The sequence below is a fragment of the Rhea pennata genome, chromosome 10 (genome assembly GCF_028389875.1).
Source record: "Rhea pennata isolate bPtePen1 chromosome 10, bPtePen1.pri, whole genome shotgun sequence".
Lineage (NCBI taxonomy): Eukaryota > Metazoa > Chordata > Aves > Rheiformes > Rheidae > Rhea > Rhea pennata.
In genome coordinates this window covers 14,729,552-14,754,360 of record NC_084672.1, presented here as the reverse complement: position 1 = coordinate 14,754,360, position 24,809 = coordinate 14,729,552, and the positions used below count along the sequence as shown (strand labels likewise).

Below are 24,809 nucleotides of genomic sequence, written 5' to 3'. Positions count from 1 at the left end.
AAATGCAGTTAATAAGACGCTATTGAATTAGTTAATGATCAGTAGTAATTTTGGACCATTCTGTTGAATCAGTCTTTCCCAACAGTGATCAAAATACATTATGCCCTTGGAAAAGGCATTCATGAAACTACTGTGAGCAGTAGAACAAGACTATTTGTTATTCTTATTTGTCAGCTGCATCTCTGCCTCCTCCTTCCTATGGGATCATATTTCTAGGAGATGTCACTTGGTGGTTGAAGATAGTGCTTTGTCCTGGGTCTCCTTTCTCTCCATTTCTGATGCCACCACTCATCTTTGTGTTTCAGCCTACCTCTTTGTTTATCCTCCTAGAAACCACAGACTTCTAACTGGCCCCCACCCCAGTGCTCTAGCTGCTCGCTGCTCAGAATGAGTAGCACTGCTGGCTAGGAGAAGGACATAGTATGTTCCACCACCAACCAAAATAGCAAGAAACTGGAAAGAAATGGGCCCAACAGAGCTGAGATAGGTTGTGTTGAACAGGACACAAGGCAACTGTTGTGTATATTTCAGTATTGTGGTGGTACCTAGTAGTTTTGATATGAATTGATAGTGTATAGATTCAGTATAATGGCTCATCATTGAGTCACTGTAAATTTCAGTTTTGAATGGTATTTCAGTTTGAATGGTATTTATAAGTGTATTTGTGAGATACTAGTCTCAACTAGATGTTTCAACATCTGTTCTGTTTGTGGCAGTATGTTGTAACTAGCCTTTTCAGATGTTGATTGTGTTGTGCCTTTTTATATTTCATGCTGCTTAGAATCATCTTGACTTGTTTCTGTTTTCAGGTGTTGACTATGAAGGTATCCATACAGGCTGTGGCAGTGTGGGGAAAGCTGGCTCCTGCTCATAGCATCACTGCCATTATGATTACAGATGACCAGCAGACAATTGTTACAGGAAGTCAGGAAGGACAAATATGTCTCTGGAATCTTTCATCAGAATTAAAGGTTTGTGCCCACTGTATTACAATCTGCCAGATAAACAGACTGGAGTTTTGTCTTTTAGTCTTAGCAGTGGGATTATCTGGGCAATTGCACTTAATGTTTAAGATAATGTGGAGGATTTTTGTTACGGAAAACTCATGAAGCAAAATAACAAATGTTAAAATGGTAAGGTTATATAAGCAACTAGTTATTTACAAGTGTCAAAATGTTTCATATATAATCATTGAACTGTGGATTATAATTTGTGTTGTGAGTGATGGCAGCAAGTAAACATAAGCAATTATCATGGTTTCTATCCTGAAAATCCTTTCTTTCTTTTTTTTTTTTTTTTTTTTTTTTTTTTTTTTTTAAGAAAAAGTGCTAGGTGTGGCTTGTCATTCAGAACAAATACCCATTTGGAAAACCAGAGCTCTCTACGAGTTTAACAGTGGAGCATTTTTAGAAAGCTGGAAGAAGGGAGATAAAATACTGAAAAATAGTTGATAGAGTAGTATTTTCTAGCTTTTAGATCTCAATTCATACAGCAAATGCTATTTTTAAATTTAACAATTTAATTATTCTCCTAGATTACATCTAAAGAAATTCTGTTTGGCCATACTGCTTCTATAACTTGTTTGGCAAAAGCAAGAGACTTTGCAAAACAGCCATATGTTGTAAGTGCTGCTGAAAATGGGTAGGTAACTGAATATTCAATTATTCATTTATTGAGTCATGAAGTAGAATCTGCCCTTCAACTGTCATATATATTTGGTAGTACATCTTTAATCCGCTTTCTCCGTGATATAAAAAGGATAGCAATTCCTTCGAATAGTGACTATTGCTCATATACAATAGGCCAACCAAGAGTTCGACTCTTAAACAGCAGAAGGGTTTGGCAGATGCAGATACCCATGTAGTTGTCAGGGGAATGAATTGTTCAGTGTCAGGCCTCATTCAAATAGAGATACATTCAGACAGGTTATAAAAGGGAATTAACAGCTTTAGAAGCATTTTAACATCATGATGGTTTTTTTTTCTATTTCATCCTGAAGTCAGTCTGGAGAACTGAATCAGTAAAGGAGGTTAAAATATCCAGGTTATGCTTGTTCAGTGATTGGATCTGGAAGCAAAGAAGAGACTCTTAAAATGTGAACATGTTGCCTGTCTTTGTTTATATCTGACTTGCCATTTTGGAATATGTCCTTCTGGGAGCTCCAAAACCTGCAGCCTTTCTCTGATATGTTTGTTGTGTTATGGCCTATCGGTTGAGTCAAACTCATTTTGCAGTTCTGGTAGGCTTGCACTTCTCTTTGCATTTGATAATCCTTTTGGCTGTGGTCTGAAGCCTATACATTGTTCAGGATTTCAGTCACCGAAAGCAATTAGGGCTTCTTAGTTCCTTAGAGCTCCTCCTAAACACCTTTAGTTTGCTTCTTGATGATATTACATTCTCATCTTAATTGGAAAAGATGAACACAGGAGAGCTCTGTTAAAGCCTCTTACCATGAAAAGCTCCTGTCCTTTTGCCTTCTTCAAACTACAACTTCTAGACCCTTATGGCCTCTACTTTCTCGCTGAGATGCTTGTTTATCCTCCTTTCTAAATAGCCCCAGTTGATAAGATCTGTCTCATTCTCTCACTCCATCATGACTATACGAGAAGGGGATAACTGAACCAACTAGTTCAGGCTTCTTACTCTTCAGAGATTAGGCTGGCCCACTGAATAGTTAACAGTCAAAATTTTTTACCACTGTCTCCTGTCATGTGCAGAAGGGAAGGTGAGAATCTCATGAAATTACTTTTTGAATTGTCCTCCTATAATTCCACCCAGGAATTAGAGGTAAAATTGTTTTTTATCTTACTTTCGAAGTTCTATACTGTTTCCACATCATATGGGGAGAAAAGATATTGTATTTCCAAAATGCTGGGAGAAAAAGCATTAAGAATGAGGTTTTTGCTATAGGTATACAAAAAAATGTTTACATTCTGAAGGTTCTACCACTGAACAAATTGCTAGGTTTGGGATGCATATGGGTAGGAATGCATAGTCTTCTGGCCCTTTTTAAATATTTGCTTTTACTAAATAGATGCTGACATACCTGTATTACACAAGGGCAAAGCATCCATCACAGATCCGTGGAAGATTGCAACATGAAGTTGAGATGATTACAAATAAGATGCCTCATCTTCAGGAAATGCAGGGAGTGTTGAGCTGTGTTTTTTGGCCTGTGAATCATTTATTTGATGCTTTCAAGCTTGCATCATCTTGCGCTAGGAGTTGAGGAAACTGTATGGAAGATAATTCCCCTCAACCTGCTTCAGAATCTCTTGAATCTTTATATAATTGATTTATTCCAGAAGGATGAGTATTTGACAGTATTTTTGTACTTTTTTTGTGTGGAAGTCTTAAAGTTATTCTACAATGATTAGAGTTTCCGCTAGCATATCATGTGCATTTATATAGCATGTGTAATAGGATAGGCTTATCAACTTGCAACTTTCATATTGTTTCACTTCCTCCTTGGTGCAACTAATGTGAATACTAAAATTCCAGTGCAGCATGCAGAAACTGTTTATATTCTTGTCTCATTTGTTCTTGTTTGCATGTATATCACAGTCATGTAGCTGAAGCAGTAGGGTTCATTGTCGTATGCTCTGATATAAGCAAAGAGAAATTCAGTGCCTTTAAACAGCACAAAAGTCTACTTCGTAGACTTTTGGTCTACAAATGTAACTGTTACAGATGTATAGATTTTATTGCTTATGCTCACCTGAAAAATAATCTTTTTAGATTATCGTAAAATGTGAAAGTAAGTATATAGATTAGATTGTAAATCATTAAATAGTTTTGACATAGTAAAACATTTTGTTTTCTCCAGTGTGTTTACGTTGTTGTCCAGAAATGTCATAGAATATAGTGTCTGAAAAATCATAAAATTGTATTTTCAACTGTTTGAACTTTGTTTTTAGATTTTAACATACCTCATGCAGCTTTGTTTATGACAGCTAACTTGACTGTGTTTTTACTGAACTTGGACTGCGTAGTTTGAATATTATTTAGATGAGGAAGACTGGCTAGTGAGTTTTTCTCAAGTATTAATCTTAAAGGCAAAGTGTAGCTAAAAATGTTGTGTAAGCATGCATGTTATGAGTCTATGATCCATAACAGACTTCAGTAACAGCCTCATGGTGGCACTGTTTCTTCTTAACAGAAGCTAATAGTTCATATCAAGACCTAGTGTGATATGGCAGAAGATGCATTATGTCTTTCAAAATGTGTGGTTTAAGTTCAGTGGAATGAATTATTTTCAGGAGGATGTAGCTCCAATGAATGATAGTTACAGTGACATGTTGACAAGCCATAATGGCAGTATACCTACAATTTGTTGTAGACCAGAGTTGGCCTTAAAGTCAGGTTTGCTGCAAGGCAGCAGGATGTAGTTACCAAAACAAAAAAAAATAGATACTGTTATGTCATCCCCTGTTAATGACCACAACATTTTCTTACCCAGTAATCTGTAACAAAAAGCCACGTAAATGATCAGACTACACTTAAGTACAGTACTAAAGAAAAACTTGGTGGCACAAAATGATTCCAGCCAATTGAGTGGAAATGGCAGAGAATAATATGAAGTTATCTTTGGCAGGGAGATGTGTGTTTGGAATGTTGCTAGTGGACAGTCCATTGAGAACGCAAAGCTTCCTTATAGGCATACAGCAATCTGTGTAAGTATAGCAACTTTTCATGAAATATCTCAGTTCATTGCAAGGAGAGTTTTGCTTTGTTACCATACTTTTCATAAATGTATGGTTTTAAATGTATAGCTCATAACATACTTGATAGAAGAAAATATTGCTAAAATATAAGTAGTTTTATATCTGTTTTTTCCTTTTTTGCTTCCTTTTTAAGAAACAAAATAAAACGTCTGTATTCGTCCATACTCCTTAAACTAATTCTTTTTAAGCCACAAGTGTCTGGAATGTAATACCACTTCATTTGCATCAGATAACAGTATAAATTGAAACTGTCTTGTAATCTTCACTGTTGTCCTGTGTTAAAATTACATAGAAATTTCAAGTTTAAAGGCTCTTTAATGATGTTTAGTAGACATACGTGCCATCCAGACAAACATTTTGTAAGGCAATTTAATAAATACCTTATTTTTAAATACAACTTGAAAAATTTTGATTGCCTAACTGCTAACTTCAGAATACTGCTGTTCCCTTTACAAAAATACATTCATTCATTGCAGAACTCTTCGGCAGATCACTTACTTTCAGAGCTCAAGTTGCTTTAAATCTTTCTTCAGATACTTTCAAGTGTCTGCTTTGAACTGTATTCAGATATACTCTAAATAAGTAGATGTTAGTGTGAATGTATATGTGAAATGTATATGATTTAGGAGCCCAGCATGTGTGGATTTTATTCAGAAACATGGATTATTTCTGGATATGTTTCTAAAAGAGCAGCTCTGGACTATTAGGTTAATTAAAATACTGTTTTTCTTGAGTGGGGAAGTCTAGGTGAAATTAGACCTCAAAGTGATGGACATTTGAGACAACTTTGAACTCTTGTGACTTTTAAACTGTGGACAAATTCAGAATTCAAATATTTCAAAGCTTTCAGAAATAAGCTTTTTCCTGACGGTTTTAGTTATGTTTAATTCAAATACGGGTGTTAATGATGGAGAGAAAAATTTAAGTTACAGGATAACAATGATAAAAGAATTACTTTTAAACACCTGTATTAATGTACATATACGTTACAATGTAACAGAGACCCAGTATGAGTTGCTCTGTGTATTGCTTAATTTGATTTTTTTTTTTTTTAATAGTTATGAAGAAGTAACAGCCTTCTAGGAAAGGCTGTTACACCTTCTTTATTAGGAGTTCAAGTAGGTTAAGTTTAGTTTTGGATAGATAATGGTTCTTGATCTGCAACATTGACAAGATGGCTAAAGGAAAATACAAACAACAAAACTTAGAAAAGCAACAGTGTGGCTAGGACAAGAAATTCTTAAAATACAACTTTCAGATTTTTGTAATAAGGGTTTTTGATCAAGCAGGACTTACTGCTTGTTGCAGAATATCTGAGACAGTATCATTTTCTACAAAAGGTAATAACCTCTTACAGGTTTAGTGCACACTGTTTTGGATAGTATAACCACTTAAAATGCTGCTTAATTTCTAATTAACATTTCACAAATCTGGTTTTGTATGTTCCTTCCGCTCAGCATATGAGTCAGCTATAAATGGCAGATGTCAGGCAGTGCAAATTGAATGCTTGCCATTTGAAATGAAGTTTAACAGTATGATCAAAAGGCCTCTTAATCTTTTGTGGTTTAGCAAATGTGAGATATCCTCCTCTGAGAACTGACTGTCCAAATCTTTCAGTTCAAGTTTAAGATTAACAGCAACTAAAAATGGTTCCTGTATCTAAACACTTCTACTTCCATCCACAAATATTCACAATATTTGTGGGGTTACTTACTCCTTTCCTGGATAAGTTTCTTATGCATCTTCTCATTTTTCAGACTTCAACTGGCTCACTGTGTTAGACTGAGAACTATTATTTAACTAAACTACAAACAGTTTACAGTAATTGAGAGACATAGTTTTGCAGGCTATCTGATATTTTCCTTTGACTACACTTTCCTAAGGATGCTATTTATTTGTAAATTCTGCCTGAAGCAGCCACTTGTATATACAAAGCAGTTACTTGTACAATTACAGACAAATATTACACAATCCAAATGTTCTTGCATATACAAATCAATGTTTACCAAAAAAGCCTTTTGCCACTCCACACATAGTAATCATCTCTATTCTTAAATACTTTGTTCTGTGTCTAGGTTTCCTTTCTCTATGTGATTGTTGAGAAAGACTGAGTCTTCTGAATGCTCAGACATTTGGTTCCATATTAAAAATTAGCTCAGAGTAAAATATCTCCTGGGAAATAACTCATAATGAATCCTCTTTATTTTTACCTTAAGTTTCCTCCTTCCTCATATTTACATACCTCTTCAGAATGGTGGTAGTATCAAATATTTGGAAAGAGAAGAGGTCTTTCAGAGAAACAAGTCCCAGATTGTTTAGCAATTTAAAATGAAAGCTAACCTCTTGATCCTTTCCAAAAAGGCTGATAGTTAGCCAGAGCAGATGATGTTTTTAGATTGAAGCAACTCTAAGCTCTGTGCTTCTGTTAAATTGTTACAATCGTATGTAGAACTTCTGTTAATAGCAGTTATGTGCAAGTATTCTCATATGTGCAATTTCATATAGGTTTCAGTAATGTTACTTGTGCAAATTACAGTTCAAAGTGCAGTATGCTGTAAGGTGAAAAATAACATGTATGCATGTTTTTGTAGTTCTTTATGCTGACCATCTTCTTTCCACTTGTACAGTATTACCATTGCTCCTTCCGAATGATAGGTGAAGGCTGGCTTCTTTGTTGTGGAGAATATCAAGATGTTCTTATTATTGATGCTAAGACTTTGAGTGTTCTTCACACTTTAACATCTTCTCAGTCTTCTGATTGGATCAATTGTATGTGTATTGTTCACTCTACAAGAATTCAAGGTATAAATTGTGCATATGTTTATGTAGGCCAATCAGTTAAGACATGAAATAAAATATTTCTTTATAGATAATGCAGTTCTACCGGACTTAGAAATACTCATGATTTTCAAAGATGTTAAATACAGAATGTAAACACTTTGTCAGTGCCTGAAGATGTGTTTATCATAACTTTAATGTTAGTCAGGTTTCATTTTAAAAGAGGAACAAGCAGCTTCTACATTGGTTTTAAGTAGCTCAGTCTTAGATGTGAGTACAAAATCTTGTTTGTGATGCCTGGGATATTGTGTGTGCAAAACCATTTTTTAATGGTATTTTAGTCAAATGTAGACAATTGGATGAAATACAATTGTTCAGAATTTGCCGACATATTTTGTATTCCTATATACAAATTATTCTATGTAAACTTAATATTTAATCTAAACAGTGCTCTGCAGAATCCATCAATTTTATTACTGCACAGAACAGCAGAGTTTATGTGAAGATTCTGTTTTGGCTGTAGGCAATGTGTCTCAACTTGTTTTCAAATCTACTGTCTCACTGTTACCTTTTCACAGAAGACTCATTGATTGCAGTGTCCATAACTGGAGAGCTTAAAGTATGGGACCTATCTTCATCATTGAATAGCATACAGGTCAGTTTCCATTAAGCATGAAACAGCAGTTAAAACAATGTCGAGTATACGACGTAGTGATATTATCAAGTAAAAGATATACTGAAACAGAATAGGAATGACTGAGAATCTTCTGAATGTATTACACAGATGTATGTGTATATTTGCGTATGTCCTTGCTAAAGAAGCTAGAGTCCTTGCTAAACTTCCACAAAATTCTGAAAATACACTCTGATAGCACCCTACTGAAAATTAATTTGGCTATTTCACAGCTCTTTCATTAACAACTGTCATGTCTTTCATCCAAATTTCATATCTCCCATATTTCATGATGCTGAAGTTACAGTGATTTTCTGTGACCCTGACCATGTCACTCAGTTCTTTGAACCTCTTCACTTTCTTCCTTAAAACTTAAAGCTTCTTAAAAGTCAACCTTTGTACTCCCTCTTGATCCTTGTTTCTGTCTTCAGAATGATCCTTTAGTCTTTGCTTCCCTCTGGCTTTCACAATGATGTCTTCATTTGGTAAAGCATCTTCCTCTGTCAAGTATGCTTATTTTTCCATCTTCAAGCCCATTTATTCTGTGTAGCTTTTCTGTGTTAATATTCTCAGCAGCTATCTGTAGATGTGTACAAGGGCTGGGATTGGAATACAATATTATGTACCTGAATTAGACTTTTAAGAGCTGGATTCACAAAGGGACTTCAATATTACAGTTGAGCACTATGAATTATCAGAGATAGCAAAATGTCAGCAATGTTCTTCTCTGGAACATCTGTAATGCATTACTGCCTTATTAAACAAATGGCAGAGCACATCACAGCAGTGTTTGCTATTTGATAGGATCAGGCCCCTCAGGAGATGCTGTCAAGTTTGCTGCTATGTGAGTGATCACATGTTTTTCTGTGATTTGCCATGTTCTGGGGACTTTTTTAGCATTCCTAAGAAGGAAAAATAAAAGTACTGTTGTAATAATACTCAGGGAACTGAAACAACCAATTACAAACAAACACAGCAGAAGCCTATGAGTATTGTGCTACCCCTTTTGTTTCTTGCCTGGGATGTTCTTTTCTGAGGGGAGGACTGCACAGTTGATAATAATCCAATTGTTTCATATGGTTAGGGGCCAGTATTTTAATTTGTTGGATTTAACTGGAATTAATTGAAGTTATGAGGTAGGAAGGCATGGAATTTTTGCTTGTACTTTTAACCTAACAACCAGGATTGTGACCAATGTGGCCATTCTTTGAGATATTTTGATACTGGAGGTATCTTTCAAAACAGGAAATGTCAATTTTCAGTGATGTAATCAACACTAAAAGTAATTCCAAAATAGTAATTTTGAGCAGGACAGCTTTGATATGTCTTATATTCACACAAAAAGGGAAAAATATGTCTGTATATGTAACCATCCATACATGCAAAATTGAAAGGTTAAGAAAATGGATTTATTTCCTACTACTCGTAGAGTACGATGTTTACAGCAAGATTATATGACACAGCATGTGTCTTAGACTGTCCTGGTTGCTATGATAATAAAGAATGGGGAAGCAGAATGTTCAGCTATTTTGAATCTGATACTGTCAGCCTATAGACTATTGTTGCTATTTTTGCTTACCCTGAAAAATACTTAGTAGGTAGCAGTTGATACTATCAATGACCTGCTGTTAGTTGTTCTCCACATTCATTATCACTTGAAGTAAGATCAAGGACCGGAGGCATGCTGAGTATCTTCTGTTTATACAACACTTGTAGACTTGACTGTCTTCCTATCTCAATTTAAAAATGCAAAGCAAAATATATTGTATTAAAAGTATGCTAATTAAATGATTTTTAATGGTGTGTTTCTTCTAAAATTAAAAGCTCAGATATCTAGAATGAATCACATGTTTCTTTTCTCTGTGCTGTAAAGGAGAGACAATGTGTATGTGAGAAGGAATCCAAATCTCTGGACTGTATAAACTGCCAAGCAATACGGTTTTGTACTTACACAGAAAGACTACTTCTAGTTGTGTCCTCCGCATGCTGGCAGGTATATCACTGAACACTGCACTACTTTAATTTTGTTAATAATTTGGTAACACTTGAAAAAGCTGATGTAACTGATTCTTGCATGTAAATACCTGTTTTTCTCCTTAAATTAAAAGGAACATCACTCAACTAATTATCAGTGGTAATTGCTCTCTTAACTAGTTACCCTAATTGTGTGACTGAGATGAAGTGTTTTATATTTTTCTCAATGTACTTCTGCTTTAAAAGAATTGGACATGAGGTTCCAATTTCCTCTGAAAGGGGAAATATTTTAACTGTTACTTAGTTTTAGAGTACCAAGGGCTTTATAGCTCTTTCTGCCTTGTATTGGAAAAGGAGACAAACATGCATAAACACTGTCAAAGTATGACAGAAGAGATCACAGTCAGTGAGTCCTCTCTAATGAGGGGCCTTTGTTTCATCAAGGCCAAAAGCCTGGGTTCTGCTAGCAGAAGCCAGCAAAGCCAAAGAGCCTAGACATTACTTTTTCTTGTAGCTGTAAGAAGAAAACATACGTAATGTAATTGCTGGAACAGTTAAGTTGTAAATAGAGTTTTAGGTTGGGGGAGGTTGTTTTTAGTTCTTAAGCTGAACTTTAGTTGTAACAATTTTGTATTTCTTTTTCCCAGTGCTGTGTCATTTTACCAAGATAATCCTGTACTATTAGTTAACATAAGAACCTGATCCAAAGACTATTCTGTTGAATGAAATGTCCAGGTCAACTTTGAGTAATGCCTAGTAGGGTATCCTTGACACTCCTATTACAGTACTTAAAGGCTTCGATACAGATTTTTTTATAAACAAAATCTGTGTACAGAATGTATATATTTCTCATGGAAAACCTGTGTAATGCATTTTCGGTTAATTTTTCCTCAAGAGAGATCCATTATGCCTTTGACAGTTATATTTTACTGATCAAAGTAGTGGTATAAATACATAAATTTTTTCTGAATTTTCAACATTATGTTTTAATAAGTATGTAGAACTTAAGATCATGATCATCTTTTCTGTTTTTACTCCTAAATTAGAAGGATGTGAGAGATGTACCTTAGGGGGGAGAGAGACCTTACATGTATGTTTAGAAAAGAAACGTAACCTACTACTATAATGAAAATATAGAGCAAATTCGTTCTATGTTCTATATGAAAAATCCATGTGAATTCTTTCTGAAATCTATTTCCTCACTATTGGAATAAATTATACAATGAGACTATGAATTCTCTTTCTCTGTCTCTCCATGAGGCCACTAGGAATGTGGATATGCAGACCATATTCTAGGCTGCTCTGGATATATCCTATTTCAGTTTAAAAAGAGGTCTCATGAAACAATTCCAATGACTTTTACAGACTCTAGAAGTGGAAGAGCTAGAAGCGTTCTTGCAAGCAGGGTTATGTATTCTTGTGTTTGCTTTTAATTAAATTGTGAAGAAAAATGTGTTTGGTCTCTCCCAAGGATAGAACAGAAAAACCTGTTTTGTTAAGAGATGTATACTATGATTATGCCAGTAGTTTATTGTAGTTAATATTCTGTTCATATTCTTATATGAACAGAAGCATTTAAAACTGATCCGAAGAAATCTTCGGTGTCACATTTGTGCTAAATTTATTACTGAACTCCACACAAGAAATGAATTTTATCCCATAGATACTAATAACAAATACAAAGCAAAACAAAGTAAATCCTTCATCTCATCAAAAATTCCCTAATATAGTTATGATTTTTTATTGACAGCTTCTTTATCTTAGAAGCATATGGTTTGATTCTCTGTTTATTGTAGTTTGGTGATACAAAAAGGCTTTGGCTTTAAAAGAGGTTGTCAGACTACCAGTAGTGAAGCTAATGTTCTGTTTATCAATCCTTTGTCTCTAAAACTGTTTGAATTAAAATGAATGACAGTATTGTATTGGATTTCTTAACATTTCTCTGTGCTTAGGTCTATGATTATTGTGACTTTTCTTTGCTGTGTACTGAATTTTGCAAAAGTGGTCAGTGCTTTGCTGGGGGAGAAGTACTAGCAGCTTACAGACTTATCATCTGGACAGAAGATGGTCACAGTTACATCTACCAGCTGCTGAACAGGTGGGCTCAGATGGGAAATTCACATAAAAAGTTCAGGTACAAGATGAACTTTGAGAGGTTTATTATGGAAAATCTCTGCATGTTGCAAATGATCAAAAACCAGAACAAAAACTCTTTGGCACGCAAAGATTTACTCTGAGTTTGACAGCTCTCAGTCTTTGTTTGACACAGCAGGGAACACAAGAATAAGATTAGCCATGTAGGACTTGGGCAGCTGGTACTGTGATTTCAAAAAGTCGTTTGTAATTACTTACTGAGTAACTTTTAACTGAACTTGTGAATCTTGCATGTTGTTCTGCTTTTTAAAAAATGAATTTCTAAAGTTTTTTTTTTTAATTATGCAGTGGGCTTTCTAAAAGCATATATCCCCCTGATGGAAAAGTGCTGAAAGAAACTGTTTATCCTCATTTACTCTGCTCTACTGGTGTGAAAGAAAATAAGGTAACATCAGAAAGGTTTAAAATGAGCTTCAGAAACTATTTCCTGTTTTGTTTGTAATTTACCAGAATGTTCTACAGAAAACTGTTAAAAACAGATTTAATTGTTAGTATGATGAGTAAGGCTTATTCTTTCATTTTAAAAATTTTAATTGGAGATGTTCCTAGTGTATTTTGCCTTGAAAATTTGGACATTACTTAAGTCTTCTGCCAGAAAAAAAGAAACAATATGTTCAGCTATGGATTGTTGCGGTGATTTTTTGTTTGTTTTGTTCTAGTCTTGGGGGGGAAAGGGGAGCTTATTTTAAGCTAAAGATGGTCTGGAATAGTTTTAAAGCCTTTACTTTCAGATCTGTAAAAGTCAAAATTTATGCAAGTTGCTTAACCTTTGTTCTATTGGAAAATGTATGCCTGTTTCGTCAGCGCTATGTGAATAGGCTCAGTTCCTCATGTGCATAAATGTCTGAATCTGAAAGATGTTTTACTTGTAAAATGCATCCATTGTAATTGTGAATTTCAAACGTTTTATTCAGAATACTGCTATTATGAGCCTTCAGAGGCATAATTACATGCCTAGCTTTCTCACATTGTGAGCAGACTGTTAGTGTTCAGTGCATAAAATTATCAGAACTATTGCCTATGCCTTGAAAGAGCTTCTGTTTTTAAGAAAAAAAAAAAGAAAAGAAAAGGAAGCTGGAAAAGTAGATGACAAAGTAGTTAGTACTTCTGGTTAAGAATTCGTGTTTAGCAGGACGTGTTACACATTGCAGATTTGGTTACTGACTAGACTAAAACTGAGTCAAATAGACTGATCTGTGTTAAAAAGCCTGCATCTGAATTTTTTTTTAGTCTTGACTGGTGCTTTGTGTGACCTCAGAGGTGGATGAGGAAAAATGGTTGATTAAAAATGGATTAAAATTAGAAAGCAGAACATGATCTGTAGCAGGGGTTCTTACTTTGGTAAAAATCCAATTGCAACAAATTACTGAGATTTTATCACTGCATAGCATCAAAACTGGAGCCAAGGCTGAGAGTTATTACTGGCACTGTTTTTATGAAGTAGTAATTGTTAGACATAGAGTTCAATCCTACCTGTAACTAGGTTAGTTTATTGGAGGTTAGTTTAACTTTGTAGATACGTTTTTTTCCCAAAATGCATGAATTTCTTAGTAATGTCTTCTGACAATATTACAATTTACACTTAAATATTTACCTTCCTTACCTGATTCACTTTTTGATAGCAGTTCATTGTAACACAACACAACTATCCGTGTGACAGTATTTTGATTTCAATTCTTAAGATTATTACTGAAGCCACATTACAGTGCAGTTGCTTATTGTGTAATTCACTCCAAATTTCAGTGTTGTAAGCAAAATACGTCCAGCAGGGGAATATTATTAAAATACCTTAAAGGTACAAATAGATTTAAGCTTTGTCTGCATTATCAAGTAGTAAAGTTTAGAGCATATCAGTTTGTGCTGGTGACCTTACATATTTGCTCTCCATGCCAGGGGATGATGGATTTTTTTTTTTGTTTTTGTTTTTGTTGTTGTTGTCTGATCCTTGGACTGTATATCTATTTGTGCTTGGAATGCAATAGATTTTCTTCTTAAGATGTCTTCCAGTTCAGTTTCATCTGAAAAGATTCCTGATTTTTGTGCTCTAAGACAATTCAACAATGCAAACCAAAGCATTTGCTTCCAAAATACATTCCTGATCTGAACTAAAACACACTATTGCAGACCTGCCTTTGGTTACTGACTATATTTGTAATTTTCTTGACTTTCAAGAGTGGGTATTGCTCTAGTTTTGAGCCACTAGAAGGTTCCAGTTAGGCACTTTACCTGTTTTTTACGGGTTGACATTTGAGAATGAAGCTTATGTAACCACCAAACAATGCTCTTGGCAAGTCATCTGTTGATTACCGTACAGAGTTTGGGTGCTACTGGCATGTGATACGGTATTTACCTGTCTTATACCTGCAGGCAAGGAAGACTTCCAGATTTCTGGTCCTCATGGGAGGATACAGACATAGCTTTTTTTAATCTGAGATAAAGACGTTGCTTTAAGTTTTAGCATTGACTGAATGAAACTAGGTAGATGTCAGTAATAAGTCTGTTTATCAATGGTGCTATACCTCTGCAATCTGTAATTTTTGCAGATAAGTGAATGATGATTCTGTAGATTATTATTTATCTGTGTAAAAACATAATCTTTACCTCTTATTAGTTGTAATGATTTAAACTACCATGAATGAAGCTTTAATTTGTTTTGATGTGAAGGTTAGCAAAGCTCTATTTCACTGGAATTTTTCAATCTTATTTTGGTGCTCATCTTGCTATTTTCTGTAAGCTGCTGATACTGCTGATAAATTCTCCTTATAGAGGTAGTAAACCCTGGGAGTGCTCTTATTTCAGTTTTTCATTTGGGATGAACCAAGGATAGGGGTAAAGCAGAGCTGATCTTTGAAGGATTTGCACTAGCAGAGTAGACCTGGGCTGAGCAGAGCTTAGCCACAGCTGAGGATTCAGTTGCATTGATTGTCTTGCATTTCTACAGCTTTTGATGTCAAAACCTTTGATTTTTGCAATTAAGCATTAAAGTATTTTGTCAGCTTTTTGGTATTAAAATACTAATTAACTGTTACTTTTGACAGAGTTTCCCTTTTGTTATGGGCTTTATGAATGAAAGAAAGGAACCTTTCTATAAGATTCTTTTTTCTGGTGAAGCTTCAGGAAGAATCACTTTGTGGCATGTTCCTGATGTCCCTGTTTCAACTTTTGATGGCTCACCAAGAGGTTTGGCAATTCTATACTTGTGATGCATTTTTTTAATTCAGTCTTTAGGTCAACTTTCATGAAAACTTGCTCATGAAAATGTTTTCACACTAGAATGAAGTGCTTATGCATCCATTCATTGTGATGATTACCTGTAGATAGACAAGGTAGATTAAGACTCTGACAAAGATTAGTGGAAAATGGACATTATTTCTTCACAGGACTGCAAGAATAAATAAATGTTCCTATTTCCTTTCCATTTGCCCACAGACACTTCAACTGGATGTCATGAAAATTTGCTTAGGTGGTTCTGCTTACAGCTGTTTATAGAGATGCATAAAAGATCTTGATGAGGAGCAATGTAATCTAATATGGGAAGTCAGCAGCTGCTATTCGAACTCTTATACTGCAGAGGGGATAAAATGGGGGAAATGGCAAAGAGCTGAATGTGTGTATTCGATTTTGTTTGGGTTTTGGTTTTGTTTTAAAACCAATAATATTCTTGACTTATTTCCCTTCTAGAGCTTCCAATTACAGCAACTTGGACTCTTCAGGATAATTTTGATAAACACCATCCAGTGTCAGAGGGCCTTATTGATCATCTCTGTGCATCTGAAGATGGGAATGAAAGTGTACTCATCAGTTCCTCTGTATACATACCCAGTCTCGATAAGCTGGTTTGTGGATGTGAAAATGGGAAGATATTTGTAACTCTAGCTTTAAAAACTGCAAGAGCAAGACTCTTAGAAAACATATCCTTGTTGAAAGGTAAGTTTTAACACGTCTGCCTAATTTCTTCTGAATCAAGTACAAAAGACTGCATACTTCTAATACGTCTTTGAATCAAAATGAGTTTAAAAAGAGAATAGAGGTGATGGTCAGGAACTGAATAAAGAAAATGGAAGATTATGATCTTAGCTGGTTTATCACATCACAGCTTAATACTACCAAGGCTCTTTGCATATTTTGAAGTCCTTGCTATAGAATAACTGCATTAATGTAGTCACCTGAAACTTAGATGTGGGATGTTATGGTATGGGCAGTAGTCTTAGTTATTCTCCCTCTCAAAGGTCATTCATTCCAAAGTAGAGAAGAGAAGGAGGGGGAAAAAAAAAAGAAAAGAAAAAGCACCTCAGTAGACAAAGGTCAACCATTTTTGAAACAAATGCATCCCAAATTCTCTGATCTCATGTAAGGGATGTCTTGCTGTAAAACTCTGGATGAAAATGCTTAGATATATTTCATCTTTTGAATTTCCTGACTTTTTAGCAAATATACTGTAAAATCTGAAACCTCTATTTTTAAAGGACAGAAATAATTTATTTAACACCTTATTTCAGATAATCTACCTCACAAAGTTCTGAATGGTCATAGTAGCAGAGTCACTTGTTTACTTTATCCACATGATAAATTGGCAAGGTTTGATCCAAGCTGGTTGTTATCAGGAGGCCAGGATTCTGTTGTGATCTGCTGGGATATATTTATTGGAGAAATTTTACACCGGTTTACTCTGCAGTCTGGTCCAGTGACAGAGCTGTTGCCTCCTCCAGAAAACTACAGGGTAAGTAAAAGCATAATAAATGATGTCTAAATACATGCATATATGTTTGTATATGTATAAATAGGTACATATGTATACATATTTTTATGTGTATATACATAACAAATTATCTGGCAATAGTGTTACTCTGCAGCACCTTATCTTTGTTTTCAATTCAGTAATCATTTAATTGTGACTTACTTGAACATTATAATTTCAGAGGGTTGATTTCTTAACTTGCTGTGATTTCAGTGATTCAGAAAAATGATCCTAAAACAGTGCCATATTTAGTCTTTTATGACATTAAAGTGGTGAATGGAATATTATCAAGGTATGTTAGTTCTAACTTGCTTCTGAATTTAAAAAGTTATAATTAGTAAAGCTAGGGATTTAAATGTGATAAGAGAAGACTTGGACCAACAGTATTTATGTAGTTCTAAATATTTATACTTGGTTCTGATTCCTGACTCGTTTGTGGTCCTTTTGTATATGCTTATGTTTTATATAATATTTAAAGAGCTTTAGAATAATTCAATTTGATTTTCTTTAATTGAATTCTGAAGTAAAAATTCAGAGTTCAGTACAGTAAGTCTTTTTCTTATGTGAAAAGTCCCTGAGCAAATTCTGGTGCCATTGCATTCCATTGGGCTGGGTTCTCACCAGTTTCCTCTTAAAAAGCCTACAAGGACACATTCAATGCTTATGGTTGACTTACAGTTCATTTAAGTGGAAATACTAAGTAGTCTAAAAGGTCTTTTGCTGCTGTTTTGCTTTGGCATGATTAAGTAGCACAAGTTTTAATGCTTATAAGGCTTTCTTTAGCCCCTTTTCTGTAACCTAAATAGGATTTAATGTGTTTGAACTATGTTCCAGTTTTCTGCAGGGCTGAATTCCTCTGTGTGTCACCAAAAACTTCTTCTAGAAAGAGAAGGCTTTGCGGGATCAGATCCAAACATTGTAAAATTAAATTGTAACATACCCAGTTTTTCACTAGAAGTTGGCTTTTGTGTCATAAGACCTGATGCACAATTTCATATCAAATAGTATATTGGTTTAAATAAATTAACTTTTTACTACTTCCTCTTCTGGGACAAATGTTACTTACATTTGATTGTATAATTAGTGTTTTAATAGCTAATATTTGATTGTGGATGAATGACTTATTTTTGCATTTGAAAAGCAGAGAAAAATGTATCTTTCATTGTATGGAGATTGCATTTATAGCTAACCTTTTAAAAACAGTTTGGAGACGTAGGCTGAAATAGAACATTTTCCAAAATAAATTTTTTTTCCCAAAACATACTTATCTGACTACATTTTCAAGGCTCATTGCAATGTGTTTGAATGTGAATGTGGTTGCAGTACAGATACTAAAGCTTTTAATCTGTTTTTGCAGTTAAAAGATCACAGCATTGTGTGCTGTGTGTGCAGAGATCACTCAGTAGCAGTTCTACATCTTCAGGAGAGAGTGTGTCTCTTACATGCCAGAAAGCACCGGTTTCCTGTGAAGATGGTAAAATTTGACCCTGTTGAGAATCTATTAATTGTTGGATGTGAAGATGATTCAGTTTATATTTGGGAAATTGAAACAGGTAATACCATGTAGGGCTTTTTGTTCACTTTCCTTAAGTCTTGTTTCGGTCTGTGCTGGGTTATATAAATGCATTTTACAGAGGGCCAAAGCAGAAATACTCACTCATTGAATGTACTTTAAACTTAAATAAGCAAGAAGTAAAAAAATCTGTGTAATTCAAGGTATGTCATTAATAAAATACAATAGCTTCAGTCAGTTCCTGACAAAAAGATGATTAGCTGACATTGCAGTGAAATGAGCTGAATATTTCTGGAAGCTATGAATAAAAACACAACTTATATCCTTTAATTATTAACAAGAAAAATTTACTGTGCTAACAATCTCAAATTATGGCATTAAGTTTTGCCTTCTTTAGCACAATCACAATCTCAGCAATGTTTTGAGTTAGTTGATAATCAGTAATAATGGAAAACAGTTAATTGCAAAGCTTGCAAATGTGTAGTCAGGAAAACTAAAGCAGAGTATTTCAGCTTAAATTGTAGACTTGCGGGTGGTTTGATAGTGTAATGCTGATTCATGGGGATAGTATTTAAACTTTGATGGATAGAACTATTAGAAGTTATAATGGTACCAGATGTTGCAAGACAGTGTTTCCCTTAAGTCCAGAGCCATATGTCTTGGAGAAAAGTGCATACTGAGTCTATGACCATTTAAACCCACGCAATATTAATATTTCATGAAAACAGTCTTACTAAATGTCCTGTGCAAAACTGAAATTATATAATCATAGAATCAGTAAGGTTGGAAGGGACCTCTGGAGATCATCTAGTCCAATCTCTCTGCTCAGCAGGGTCGCCTGGAACATGGTAGACAAGGTTGCATCCAGGCGGGCCTTGAAGAGATCTCCAGAGAAGGAGACTCCACAACCTCTCTGGGCAGCCTGCTCCAGTGCTCTGTCACTCTCACAGGAAAGAAATTTCCCCTCACGGTCAGGCGGAACTTCCTGTGCTTCAATTTCTGCCCGTTGCCTCTTGTCCTGTCACACGGGACAACTGAAAAGAGCTTGTCCCCGTCCCCTTGACACCCTCCCTTCAGGTACTTGTAGACATTGATCAGATCCCCCCCTCAGTCTTCTCTTCCCCAGGCTGAAGAGGCCTAGCTCTCACAGCCTGTGCTCATAGGGCAGATGCTCCAGCCCTCTGATCATCTTTGTAGCCCTGTGCTGGACTCTCTCCAGCAGCTCCTTATGTCTCTCTTGTACTGGGGAGCCCAGAACTGGACACAGCACTCGAGATGAGGCCTCCCCAGGGCTGAGTAGAGGGGCAGGATCACCTCCCTTGACCTGCTGGCAACAGTCTTCCTAACACACCTCGGGAGACCATTGGCCTTCCTGGCCACAAGGACACATTGCTGGCTCATGGTCAACTTGTTGTCCACCAGCACTCCCAGGTCCTTCTCTGCAGAGCTGCTCTCCAGCAGATCAGCCCCGAGCTTGTACTGGTGCCTAGGGTTATTTTTCTCTAGGTGCAGGACCCTGCACTTGCCCTTGTTGAACCTCATGAGGTTCCTCTCAGCGCAGCTGTCCAGCCTGTTGAGCTCTCTGAGGGCTGTGTTGCCACCTCCTCTCAGCTTGGTATCATCAGCAAACTTGCTGAGGAGGCACTCTGTCCCCTCATCCAGGTCACTGATGAAAAAGTTGAACAGGATGGGACCTGGTACTGAGCCCTGGGGGACGCCACTAGCCACAGGCCTCCAGCTAGACTCCACGCTGCTGATGACGACCCTCTGAGCTCTGCCTTTCAGCCAGTTCTCAATCCACCTCACTGTCCACTCGTCTAACCCATGCTTCCTGAGCTTCTCTAGGAGGATGTAATGGGAGACAGTGTTAAAAGCCTTGCTGAAGTCAAGTTACAGAACGTCCACCGCTCTCTCCTCATCTACCCAGCCAGTAGAAGGCTATCAGGTTGGTCAAGCATGATTTCCCCTTGGTGAATCCATGCTGGCTACTCCTGATCACCTTCTTTTCCTCCATATGCCTGGAGATGACATCCAGAATGAGCTGTTCCATCACCTTTCCAGGGACAGAGGTGAGGCTGACCGGCTTATAGTTGCCTGAGTCCTCCTTCTTGCCCTTTGTGAAGACTGGAGTGACATTGGCGTTCTTCCAGTCCTCAGGCACCTCTCCAGTTCTTCAAATCATAGTGCTTTACAAACTCTTAACAGATTGCTCAATCAGTATCCTATGCTGAGTTTATTTCAGACAAAGAGAAATTCCCTGTTTTGAAATACAGAATACCAGTATTTAATGAAGGACTTGGCAAAAAGGTACTGCATAAATTACAAGCTTATATTGTTAGTATGCTATTTAATATCACTAAATAAATGCCAATGCTTATGGCACTACTTTTTCCAATACACTAAATCACATCTCTAACTTAAGTTTTGGACTAAAATAAAGTTGAATAACTATAGTCAGTTAAAACTCTTTAACTAGTGAGCTTTTCATGACTATCCAAAAATATGAAGTTCTCATCCTTGCATTTTATTTTGATTTTTTTTAAAAATTCTTTTTTCAAAAATGTCAGTAAGGAATTAACAGAAGATCTGGCCTTAGACAGTGAATTGTATATAATGCTGTACTTTACTGTTCTGCTGTGTGACTGTAAGACATGAAATTTTTGCCCAAAATTTTAACTTTAATTGCACTGTGGAGAGAAGGAAATACAAGGTCAAACTTATAGTTTACAGAATGCTTTTAGGATATTCCAAACTTGTTACCCTACCTGTTTTATGCATAATCTAAAAACCTGTTTCGTGGTAAATATGTAAGAGTCCTCTTACGTTGTCTACTGTGTGTGTAAATGTATGATAAAGGTCTTTAAAATACTTTTTTTGTAGTCAGCTTTGCATCCTAGGGCATTGGTTCTGCCCTTCTGCTTGACCAGTCTTCTTGAGGCTTTATAGAACAGTTTTATCTCAGAATCCTTCTTATCTTGTCATTCCTTTAATCCTTCTTTCATTCTACTGGTCCTACAGCAGATCTACAGTATTGTAAATTGTGTTACTTCCCTCTTTTTTCTTCCCTGTAAACAGAATGTTTCCTTACAAATATGTTCCTTCCTGCTCCTAGAGATACTACTGGATCTCATTATTACCTCCTGTAAAGACAGCATGCATTTTATCTGTGCAAATAGTATTTCTGTTAATAAGAAACTATAAACTACTTTTGTACCTATACTTCAGTGTAAAGTAAATAAAGCAGCAAAAATTAAGTTGATTCTTCATGTTGACCAATTGCTTGTATTGTAGCTTTTACTAGTAGTGAAGTGCTAACTGTTAACAGGAGCCTAGTGCAATATCTTCCATTTATAAGTAAAGGAAATAGAGCAGGCATCTAACAGTTCGGCAATCATTAATAAATGCAAACTTTTTGTGGAATTTATGTGTTGGAGATGCTACCTGCCTCCAGCTGCTCTGTATGCTTTCTTGTTCTTTTAAGACACTGAAAAGAGAATTTTTTTGGGGGGAGGGGACTGTAATATAGAATGTTTGTTTTGCTTATTTCACAGCTGCAAAGGATGCATCTCAAACATGTAACTGTAAGTAGATTGTTTCTGAAGTATATGGTGATTTGAGACTGACAAATCTTGTTAAAGGGCATTGTACTTAAATGTTTATTAACATTTCCTGTAGAATCATGTTGTAACCAAAGAATTGTTTTCTGCATTTGAAACACTTGAACTGAGAAAATAAATTGGAGTGGTTGAGGTTGGTAGGGACCTCTGGAGATCATCTAGTCCCATCTTGCTGCCCAAGCAGGGTCACCTAGTGAAGGCCACCCAGGATTATGTCCAGACAGCCTTTAAATATCTCCAGGGATGGAGACTTCATAACCTCTCTGGGCAACCTGTTCCACTGCTCCATTACCCTCAAAGAAAAGAAGTTTTTCCTCATATTTGGATGGAACTTCCTGATTTTCAGTTTGTGCCCATTGCCTCTTGTCCTGTCACTGGGCACCACGGAAGAGAGTCTGGTCCCATCCTCTTTACACTCTCCTTTCAGATATTTACACACACTGATAAGGTCCCTCCTTCAGTCTTTTCTACTCCATGCTGAACAGACCCAGTTCTCACAGCCTTTCCTCACAGGAGAGATGCTCCAGTCCCATAATTATCTTTATAGCCTTTTGCTAGCCTTGCTGCAGTAGCTCTATGTCTCTCTTGTACTGAGGAGCCCAGAACTGGACCTAGCATTCCAGGTATGGCCTCACCAGGGCTCAGTAGAGCAGCAGGATCACCTCCCTCAACCTGCTGGAAACGGTCTTCCTAATGCAGCCCAGGATAGCATTGGCTTTCTTGGCCATAAGGGCACATTGCTGGCTCATGGTCAACTTGTCCACCAGCACTCCCAGGTCTTTCTCTGCAGAACTGCTTGCTGGCAGGTCAGCCCCCAGTCTGTACTGGTGCATGGAGTTATTCCTCCCTAAGTGCAGGACCCTGCACTTGCCCTTGTTGAACCTCATGTGGTTCCTCTCTGCCCATCTCTCCAGCCTGTTGAGCTCTCTGAGAGCTGTGTTGCCTTTCAGGTGCATCAGTGGAGGTGCACCTCTTAGCTTGGTATCATCAGCAAACTTGCTGATGAGGCACTCTGTCCCCTCATCCAGGTCATTGATGAAAAAGTTGAACAGGATGGGACCCAGTACTGAGCCCTGGGGACTCTGCTAGCTACAGGCCTCCACCTAGACTTAGCACCACTAATCATAATCCTCTGCCACAGGGTGGCTAAATCTTAATGGACCTGTTGACAAGAAATTACATTTCAGGGAAGCTCAGACACCATGGCATGTTGATAAAACAATTTCATTTAAAAAAGAAAAAAAAACTTCGAGTCAGAACAGCTATGTTAAGGATGTGATAGAATGTAATATAATCTATCATAGTACAAAAAGTTAAGTTGAAGTTATTGACAAAACTTATTTGTACAGCTATAAAGGAATCTTGCAGAAGTAGACATTCATATAAAGCCTTATCTTAGTAGAGCTTGTTTTTCACTGAAATGCCAACAGTAGTATAGCAGAATGTAGAACAGAATTGTTCCTACCTGTTCTATTGCATCACATGCACTGAGAAGGAAGTTTATTTCAGTTATTTCACATTTTTAAATAAATTGTTACTATTTTTTTTAAAGATTTTGTAAGGAAAGTCTGTATTTGAAAATTCTGAAGACTTGATTTGTCATTACAATATTTCATGCTTAAGAAAAAATAGTGCAAGTTTGCTCCCAGATACTTACCTTTTCAGCCTTCAGTAATGTTATTACTACTTTGTGGAACACCTATTAAGGAGAAAGTGTTGACAGATCACAGAATCTACCAAGTTGTTGGGCAAAGTAATTAAACACTGAATAATTTACTCTTGTCAAACCTGAGTTGAAACTCTGGGCTGTTGATTTAAAGGACTGCCTCTGAGTAGAGCTGAGTGAAGAGAATGGCAGTTCTGTGTGTGTTGGCAGAGAAGGGCAGCTCATTGCACTGTTTGAAAGATACCTTACCAGGATTAAATGATACTTAGGGCATCGGGGCTTTGAAGTCACTCTCAACAGTGAGGATACTTTCACCTTCAGAGTGTGGAGCAATGAGATGATTCTTCAGTAGATAACAATCATTTGTATCCTGAGTTCACGGAAAGTAGATACCGTGGAGTGAATCTAACGCTGCTGCTGTGTGAGCTTAGCAACAAGAAAAATGACTTCAAATCTTAAAAGTCCTGCAGAGATGCCTAGCTAAAATGCAGATTACTGCACTCAGTGATAAAAGCCCTAATCTTTTCCCTTGCCATATAATGACCAAGACATCTCAAAGAAGTTAAGAGGACTGGAAAGGAGACAGAATCACACTTTACACGGATCAAGCTTTGTTCTAGTATAGCTAGATAACATCATGGAAAAGTGTAGTGAATTCTTTGTAAGCCAGGAAGATTGAATAGCATAGTATTGTAATGGTACCACAGAGTCAAAAATCGGTGTACTTTTAGCTGTCTTTTACCGAAAAAAGAAAAAAAAAACCTATTCCAAGACATGGGAATAAAATGAATGCTGATGTGCGTGTATATTACAGATTTAAAATGGCTGCAGATGTTGAAGTATTTTTCTGATAGTGTCAACAAGCAGGAATGAGAGCAATAATCTCCAGCTTTAAAGAGTAGCTGGAACATGAGGGCTGCAGTTATTTGCTGTATTAGCAATGGACAATTTAATTTTTTCTTCCTTGTTCAT

At 36.4% G+C, this 24,809-nt stretch overlaps 1 protein-coding gene across 1 annotated transcript in view; it reads left to right on the top strand.

Moving 5' to 3' along the window:
- The first annotated feature begins 818 nt into the window (after positions 1-818).
- The window catches only part of WDR72 (WD repeat domain 72), a 115,649-nt gene continuing 91,658 nt past the window's right edge, over positions 819-24,809 (top strand). The window contains exons 1-12 of the mRNA XM_062584032.1: positions 819-971; positions 1,535-1,641; positions 4,595-4,673; positions 7,352-7,526; positions 8,081-8,157; positions 10,049-10,168; positions 12,102-12,247; positions 12,592-12,702; positions 15,344-15,483; positions 15,985-16,230; positions 16,803-17,023; positions 18,399-18,594. Of these exons, the coding sequence (XP_062440016.1) occupies positions 819-971; positions 1,535-1,641; positions 4,595-4,673; positions 7,352-7,526; positions 8,081-8,157; positions 10,049-10,168; positions 12,102-12,247; positions 12,592-12,702; positions 15,344-15,483; positions 15,985-16,230; positions 16,803-17,023; positions 18,399-18,594 (1,771 nt within the window). The remainder of the gene's footprint in view (positions 972-1,534; positions 1,642-4,594; positions 4,674-7,351; positions 7,527-8,080; positions 8,158-10,048; positions 10,169-12,101; positions 12,248-12,591; positions 12,703-15,343; positions 15,484-15,984; positions 16,231-16,802; positions 17,024-18,398; positions 18,595-24,809) is intronic.